The sequence below is a fragment of the Chrysochloris asiatica genome, unplaced genomic scaffold (assembly GCF_000296735.1).
Source record: "Chrysochloris asiatica unplaced genomic scaffold, ChrAsi1.0 scaffold00118, whole genome shotgun sequence".
Classification (NCBI taxonomy): Eukaryota; Metazoa; Chordata; class Mammalia; order Afrosoricida; family Chrysochloridae; genus Chrysochloris; species Chrysochloris asiatica.
The window spans coordinates 5,550,879-5,559,966 of record NW_006408636.1 but is presented as its reverse complement, the minus strand read 5'-3'; the positions used below and the strand labels follow the sequence as shown (position 1 = coordinate 5,559,966).

Sequence of the window (9,088 nt, the reverse complement as noted above, 5' to 3'; positions counted from 1 at the left end):
GGGACCCTACCCAGAGAAGCAGTGATGCCTGAGATGGAGGCAGAGACAATGACATGGAGAGATGGAGCAGTTGGGGACTTTAGACACAGAGAGGGAGAGGGGCTGTGTGCTGATGACCTGGGGGCAGGCTTGTAGTGTATATACCCTTTGGTTAGTTGATGATGCATGGATGGGTTTGTAACCATAGCAATGGAATGATATATGATAGGATGAATGTAAAACTAATGTTCTCCCATGTAAACTATCACATAATTCACAATAAAACATTTAAAAAAGTGTGTTTAATTTTTATTATTTGTTTTAGCAATCATATGGTGTCCTGGTGTAGCACTGTAGGATAAGCACTGAACTGCTAACCACAAGGTCTGTGGTTCAAACTCACCAGCAAGCTGCTCCTCGGACACCATATACAGGGTCACTATGAGTCAGAGCTGACTTGATGACACTTAACAACAACAATCATATTGTGTATAGGCTTACTTGAAGACCACTGGAATGTACCTAGCCACTGAAAGCCTCTCTAGTAAGTATCCAGACAAGTCTACCAGTATTTGGCTGCTCTAGCTAAAGGAGACAGTCATATCCTAGAAGACCTGATGTAACCCTCATTTTGTTACCAGAATTGGGAGGCTTTTTAAATATTTCCCATGGAAAACATTGGTAATCTCTCTGCTACATATTCTAATTGCCCTTCTGTGTTCTTTCAAGTCTTTTTCTAATTGAAGTATAACGGAATCCAGGTGTGGCATTGTAGGATAACCACTGGATTCCAAGGTCGGTTTGAATAGCAAGGTAAGCGGTTCATAACCACCTGCCATTTCTCTGAAATCCCATGAGTTCAAAACCACCTGCCATTTCTCCGAAACCCCAACTTCACAGCACTTAACAACATACAACAAGGGGGCTACAACAAATTCATAGAAAATTTAATTAAAAGATAAAATTTTTCCACAGACTTTTTGAAGCCCCCTCATGTAATGATTTCTATGACCCTTTCTAGAGTCATAACTGACAGCCCAGAACCCATCATCTCATAACTATGAATAGACTTTCTTTCGTAGATCTTCTCTTAAGTATGGATATGTTTACTTTTGCCTACCTGCATGGCCTTACCATGTTCATGATGAAGGGCTTCTGACTGTTCTACCCAGTTAGTCTCATGATATCTTCCTGCAGTTTATTCTCCTCAACTTGCCTCACTCCTTGCAGATAAAGTGTTGAGAAACCTGAATGTATTGCCCATTGAATGGTGCATATTTTTATCTTTCTTCCTCTCTATCCAAGAGTTGCTGTAACAGCAGCTATTTGTGTTGAAAAACTAAAATATAAAAATATGATCTACGTGGCCAAAATCCCACAAGACTGTTTACTTCCTTCTTTATGAATCAAAATTTCTGTCAGCACAACTGCAGAATTTTGACTATCAGCAGATAATGCAATTAAATGTCCTTGTAAAGCCAGCAGAGGGTGCACCAGGGCACTAGAAATTGTACCCAAGATAACTGTATCAACTTTACTCTAATAGCCAATAAACTTTTCCTTTTGTTTTTATTTTTTTATGCTCAAGCTAACATCCTCAAAATAAACTTAAGCTGAATCTGGGCTAAAATTCTTTCAAAGTATGCTCCAATTTTCCTGAAATTGAAGGAAAAATACATACATGTTTAAACTTAGTCTGGTCAAAATAGAGGTAGAGTAGAAAATGATGAACCTTCTGCTTTGTAACAAGTCTACAATGTAGCTCCACTTGCCACTCAAAAAGAATCTCTAGGACATAGTATCCTATAGGGGAGTGGACACTGACCAACTTTCATAATAGTTTTTACCCTTGTTTGGTGACCTTGAGCAAGTCACTCCTTCCACCTCATGGTCTACCCCATCCTTAAAGAGGAACAAATAAAATGGATTCATTATGACTGCATAACTAAAAAACATTGACTCAATTGATGTCAACAAATGTAAAGCGCCAGTATGCTCGTTTCTACTACTCAAATACATTCAAACAGAAAGACTAAAGAACATTAGACAGGAATCTGTGTTTAAACCTGGCAGAACAATTGAAGTGTTATGCAAAAAGCAGGCAACAAACTCCATTACAGACCAGTGATAGTCCTATGCCATCACAGAAGCCCTAGAGTACAGCTGTCCTGTTAATCCTTAGTCTTTAAAGAGGGTGTCTCCATTGTGAATGCCAAAAAGGCTTAGCCACGATTTGACTAAGGAAGGTAAATCCTTTATCTTTCCACAGAACGCCTATGTTCAGATGCTAAATATTTCTGTTGGGCATCTGGGGGCGAGGGGGGGGGGGGAAGAAAAGATAGAGCAACCAGAATCCTAGTTAATTATCATTTAGCCATAGTATTTAAAGTTTCAAGTATGAAAAGCATGTCTGTTGATTCTTTTTTGATAAGCTGTTATATAAGTTGGAGTGTGTGAACAAGATATTTTAAGGCTCCAGGCAACTTTATAATGTACAATGTAAAAAATGTGTCAGTCTTAACATTATAGTATTATGAATATGATGCTTCTATAATGTGTACATCTTTGTATAGGTGGTCAAATTAGGACAGATAATATTTACAGAGTTGTGACAATTACTTTGGATGTGGCAGTAAATATAGAAGAGCTGGGTCCCCAACCTCAAGGACTTATTTGAACAACTTGTCTTCTTCCCCAAGAGGTACAAATTTGCTATTATTTAACCACCTCAAAAGGATCCTGGGATGTTTTCCCTAAGTTTCACATATAAGACAAAACATAACAGTAGAGACAATACTTACTTTAAATGCACTCAATTTACTTAAATAAAGAGCTAGAAAAAGTAGAAAAAATTTAAAAACACCAAAGCTAGGGGTTTTGCAAAGAAGGGCAAAAACACCATAAAGATCCAAAAACAAAATCTGCTCACTAACAAGGGCAGAAACACCATAAAGAGTAAAAAACTAAAACTGCTCCAGAGACTGGATTTGCTTCCAACTCATAATGACTTTGTTGTTGTTTGTTAAGTATTGTGGAGTCGTTCCAACTCATAGCAACCCTGTATAGGTGTTTTCCAGGAGCAGCTGGAGGTTTGAACCGCTGACCTTGTGGTTAAGAGTTCAGTGCTTATCCTACAGTGCCACCCCAGGACCTCCATAAGGATTCTACTCCAGAATTATTCCATTAGCCAATTCCTATTCTCAAGCTATCAGTAGTGAAGAAACTTCACACCCACCTCCCCATTCCAACACACAACACCCCCAAAAAAGTAACTAGAACCGGCATGCAAAGGGTGAGTTTTATTTCCATAGATTTTTTTTAAATTGCTGCTCAGAAGTAGTCTAGCAAGACGGCATATTTCTACCAGAATTCCTCAGGGGCGCTGATCGTCGCTAGAACACTGAGGACAATTGGTCTCAAATTGCAGGTAAGTGTGAACAAGCCCACGTCTGGTCAGCGCATAACCACGGATTCCGCCCCCCTTCCCCCAGTTAAAACTATGGCTAACTGTTGTTTCAACGGGCGTGGGGCGTTGATTACAGCTGTTTATAGCTCCAGCTCCAAAGAAGAGTCTGCTAGTGCTGGCATCAGCCCTGGACACGAAAAAACAAGCACCGCGGGCAGAGAACCTCTCTGAAGTACCAGAGAGCCAAATTGCTTGCCGTTAATCCACCAGACATGCAGCGCGGGCACTACCTCTTCACGGGCCGGGCTGGGCCGGACCGGGCCGGGTAAGGCCGAGTTGGCAACTTTCCCTGAGGCAAACCGTAGCCAGGGGCGGTGGAGACAGGCACCAGCCAGAGTTGACAATTCAAGGGGTCCACAGAGAGTCTGGGCGAGTTGGGCCAGGGACCTAGAACAACCTGCCCTGGGGCAAGCCCTCCCCTCTTTGGCCTGCCCCCTCCCAGGTTCTCCCTCTAACTTGGCTTGAGGTGGCAGAGTCTTCCCAGGGCCCTGTGGTGGAGGGCCCCCGCCCTATCCACATGGGAGGGGGCCGCTGCCGCCGCCGTCGCTGCCACTGCTACCGCCACCCCTACTAGGTGACTCACCTGGTGCCCGTCCTGGGAGTTGAGGGGGAGTGTGGTTTCTCCGGGTTCCAGAGGCTGCTGCTGAGACGACTTCCCGAGGTGGCGGATGATGGAACCGTCAGGGTCGAGGCCACTGGGGCTGCTCAGAGTGCCAGAGGTGCCAGGGACGCTGGGGCCGCCAAGGCGGGACTCGGCTCCCCTTTCCCGCCGCAACTCGGAGCGCAACTCTAGGTAGCAGCACAACGTCAGCAGGTGGAGCGCCAGAGAGAAACCAAAGAAACCCAGGAAGAGCCCGCAGCTGTTCCCTTCGCTTGCCCGGGCAGGGGCCCCGCGACAGCCGCAGCCCTGGCTTCCCTGCTCGCTCGGCGGTTCCCTGCGCTCTACCTCTGGGTAGCCCATGGCCTTCGGAGACACACACACACTCTGAGGCCGGGAAGCCGTCGCGTCTGCTTCAGCCGTTCACGACCCCTGACAGGCGGCTACTGTCCTGCCATCGGCTGGGGGCTGTAGGGACCCGTTCCTGTGCGACGGTGGCTGGGCGGGACAGTGCAAGGAGCAGCCGCATGTGCTGCTTCACTTCTAGGGGTGGGAAAGAGAGGAGGAGGGGCGGGAGAGAGGGGCGGCTCAGCCCGCCGAAGGAGTGAAGGAGGAGGCCCCGGCCCGATCCCGCCCCATCCCTCAAGCGGCTGCCGGGACGCCCAGCTACCCGGCCCGCCAAGTCTTGGTGCCCCGCCCCCTGCCGTTCGACCCGCGCCTCAAACCGCGGGGTGGGGCCTGGAGGCGTGTAGGTTCGCCTCTGCCTGGCAGCCCCACCCAGCCCTCTCCTTTTCCCAGTACCAGTAGGTGATTGCCACTGTCATTCATCCCTGGACTCCGCCCCTATTTAACCCTTTAGCGCCAGTACAAGGGAAAAGGAAGGAAGGGGAGGCTGAGAAGAATTTGGGAACCTTGGAGGGGAAAGGAATGGAGGCAGAAGCTAGTATTAATAGAAATAGTTGCAATTAAATTCAGTTGTTGATAACATCATTCATGCATAACATGTTACTTTCAAACTTCAAAGCGTTTAGCAAACGTTAAACTAATTAAAACAGTTCTGGATTTGGAATAAAACTATGCCTGCTGTATTTGCAATCCAATGGCATGCCAGAAGAAAAGGAAACTCAGGACCATGGGAGCCTAAGGGAGTAGGAATGGAGTGTGACTCAGGAAGCTTCCCTCCTGGACTGAGTCTGGACTCTCAGTCTATCTAAGAAAGAAACTGACCTATGCCAAGCGGGACTGAAGTGATACTGTTCCCCCAAGGTTAAACCAGTCCCCTAGGATTTCTTACATATCCATTAATACACTAAGTATGTGTTGATCCTTTAACTACAGGTTGTTAAAGGATCAATCACTTAAGTGTTGTTGAGTCAGCTCTGACTTATAGCGACTCTATATAGTTTCCAAGAAGCAACTGGTGGGATTGAACTGCCAAATCTTGTGGTTCGAAGACCAGTGCTGACCCTACAGCGCCACACCAGAAAGAATTACATAAGAGAACTCACAACCAGAGTAGCTTCTTTTCTTCAATTGTAGCAGGAGTTTTCAGTGGAGAACATGTGACTTCAGTGAGCAAATGGGGAAAGTGAGAGCCAGAATTAGGTTGATTTTTGCAAGGGTGGTCCACATAGTAACCAGACACTATTGCCATTTCTATTTACAGGCAACTGTTCTGGCCTCTCCACACTTCTCCTTCCATTGTAGTTGTTCTAGGGGAAGTTCAACAAGTCAGCCAAATGTTCCAGATGCACAGTGCTGCAACTGCAGCATCTCTAACAGCTATACCAATCTGAAAACGATTCAAAACATCAACAATAACAACAAAAAAAGTGTCAAATGCCAGAGCAATAGATTCTTGCTGTTGTTAAATGTCGTTGAGATGTTTCCAACCCATAGTGACCCTGCACAGGGTTTTCGTGGAGCAACTGTGAGCTTGAACCACCAACTTTGCAGTTCAAAGCGACTTTGCAGTCCAGCACATTAACCCACAGTACCACACCAGGCTGGATTAATCAAAAATTACAATTAACAAGACTTAATCTGAGATTCTAGAGAGTTGAATGACTGTAGCAGGGGAAAATGCAGGTTTCTTAGTGACTATGTACTCGCGTTCCCATGTTATAACTAATGAGAAATGAGTAATTAGCAGTTTCATTGATGTGACAAAGGAATCTTCAGTGCCACCAAGGAGTCTCAGTGATGCCCATGAATGCTTATGGGAAAGCCTATGACCTAGATTGGTGGGAGAGAGAAAAAAGTAGAGGTAAAATAGAAAAGACAACAAAAGTAAAACAATGAAATAAAATCAAAAGCATCTGGTAGGTCAGTTCTGAGAGCACAGAAGTCATATTAGACCTAGAGTCCTGGTGTGGCACTTTATCCTGGTGTGCTAGGATAAAGCACTGGGCTCCAATGTTGGGTTGAATCTCAAGTTCAGCTGTTCAAACCCACTTCTCAGAAACCCTATAAGGGTCACTGTGAGTCAGAACTGACTCGACAGCACTTAACAACAACATCATTTTTCTTCCACATATTTTGTGAATGGTTTCAATGTTTCAATAACATCTTTGTGTCCTCTCATTAAACCTGACACATGAAATATAATGTTTTCAAAGAATATCATTACTATACAGGTAAAGGGAGTGGGGGTTGGGGAGGCATTAAACAGCTGCTCTCAAGTCCTGCTTGTCCAGGCTTAATTTTAAGAGTTCAGGATTGTTGGAGAGAATGCTAGACTAGAAGTCAAGAGACATGACATTGCCACTAATTTGCAAATCATTGTACTTTGGGGGTAGGGGGAACTTGGTTTCTTCAATTATAAAATGAGGATTTTGAACTTCAGCAGCTATAACATTGTGTTTTATTTGTGCCTAGTGTTGCACCTTAGGGTAAGCACTCAACCTCAAGGTTGGTTTGAACCATAGGTCAGTGGTTCAAATTCACCAGCAGTTCCTTGGCAACCCTATATAGGGTAATTATCAGTCTGAACTGACCCCAGGGCACTTTACCACAGTAACAGTATAGTTGACTCTATTAACTTGGTTGCTAATATTGTTCAAAGAGGTCATCCCTCTTCCCTTAAAACAAAAAGGGAACAAATTGAAGCTATTTCTGGTGGTGCTGCTGCTACTGCTCAGCAGCCATATCAGTCTCAGCTTACTGTATTCTACAAGGTTTTTAATAGCTTACACTATTGGAGTGCTGATGTAACGCTGTAGGAGAAGCACTGGAACACAAGTTTGGTTTAAACTGCAAGATTGGTGGTTCAAACTCACTAGCTACTCTCGGAAACGCTATACAGAGCCACTGTGAGTCGGAACCTACACTTCAGCACTTAACAACAACAACAACAATGACCACTGGGCTCAGAAGCCTTCGTGCCTCACTTACTCAACTCATCAGTTTACAGAGAGAGAACATATGGTTTTATATGAAGCAGAATTGTTGGTCTGGTTCCATTTAATGAGGACCCCAAAACACAGTTCTCAAAATGATAGCCTGCAGACTATATTCAGAAAAGAAACATGTTGTATTTGATGCAGTGTTGGTTAAATCATTGAAAAAAATTAGAAATTAGGAATTGACAAAATACAAATTGAAATATTACAAGAAATTGATGCAGTGCTGAAGGCACTCACTCATCTATACCAAGAAACTTGGAGACAGCTAAGAGTCCTGGTGTGACATTGTAGGGTAAGCACCTGGACTGTTAACCAAAAGGCCAGGAGTTCAAACCCATTGGCCACTTTTTGAAAACCCCATACAGGGTCACTATGAGTCGAAACTGACTCGATGGCATTTAACAACAACAACAACAAGCTAACCAACAGATTGTAAGAGATTTATATTTGTGCCTATTTCAAAGAACGGTGAGCTAATAGAATGCAGAAATCATCAAACAATATCACTAGTACCATAAACAAGTAAAATTTTGCTAATAATAATTTAAAATGCTTGTAGAAGTACATTGAAAGCAAGCTGCCAGAAATTCAAGCTAGATTCAGAAGAGAATGCAGAACAAAGGATATCACTGCTGATATCAGATGGGTCTTAGCTGAAGGCAGAGAATACCAGAAAGATGTTTACTTGTGCTTTATTAATTATACAAAGACATTCAGCTGTGTAGATCATAATAAGCTATGGAAAACATTGCAAAGATTGTGTTTTCCAGAACAATTAATTGTGCTCATGAGGAACCTGTACATACACAAAGAAGCAGTTGTTAGAACAGAACAAGGGAATACTGAATGGTTTAAAATCAGGAAAGTTATGTGTCTGGGTTGTGTCTTTTCATCATCTGTATGTTAAGGAGCTCTGGTAGCATAGTGGTTACGAATCGGGCTACGAACCGCAAGGTCAGCAGTTCAAAACTACCAGCTGTTCCGCAGAAGAAAGATGAGGCAGTCTGCTCCCATAAAGATTTACAGCCTCAGAAACCCTGTACAGGGTGGCTATGAGTCAGAACTGACTCCACGGCACACAGCCACCACCATGGTAATTAAATATGAAGAATAATGTGACATCAGAATTGGAGGAAGATTCATTAGCAATCTGTGATATTCAGATGACACAACCTTGCTTGCCAGAAGCAGAGGACTTGAAATAGTTACTGATGAAGACCAAAGACCTTCAGTATGAACTGCACCTCATTATAAAGAAAACAAAAATCCTCATAACTGGACCAGAAAATAATATCATGATAAAGATTGAGATAATCAAAGTCTTCATTTTATTCGAATCCACAATCAGTGCTCATGGAAGTAGCAGCCAAGAATTTAAAGTATGTATTACATTTGGCAAATCTCCTGCCAAAGACCTCTTCAAAGTGTTAAAGAACAACCTTAGTTTAAGGACTAAACTGCACCTGACCCAAGGAGCTCTTGTAGCATAGTGGTTACGAATCAGGCTGCGAATCTTAAGGTCAGCAGTTCAAAACTACCAGCCACTCTGCGGGAGAAAGATGAGGCTTTCTAGTCCCGTAAAGATTTACACCCTTGGAAACCCTGTACAGGGTCGCTATGGGTCGGAACCGACTCGACGGC

At 43.7% G+C, this 9,088-nt stretch overlaps 1 protein-coding gene across 4 annotated transcripts in view; it reads right to left on the bottom strand.

Moving 5' to 3' along the window:
* EDA (ectodysplasin A) overlaps positions 1–4,647 on the bottom strand; it is a 1,043,344-nt gene extending 1,038,697 nt beyond the window's left edge. For 3 of the 4 annotated variants that reach the window (XM_006868513.1, XM_006868515.1, XM_006868514.1), the window contains exon 1: positions 4,029–4,641. In XM_006868513.1, coding sequence (XP_006868575.1) covers positions 4,029–4,406 — 378 coding nt within the window. In that variant the 5' untranslated portion in view covers positions 4,407–4,641. Of the gene's footprint in view, positions 1–4,028 lie in introns of all 4 variants that reach the window. The other variant, XM_006868512.1, reaches the window with a different exon arrangement.
* Positions 4,648–9,088: the final 4,441 nt, after the last annotated feature.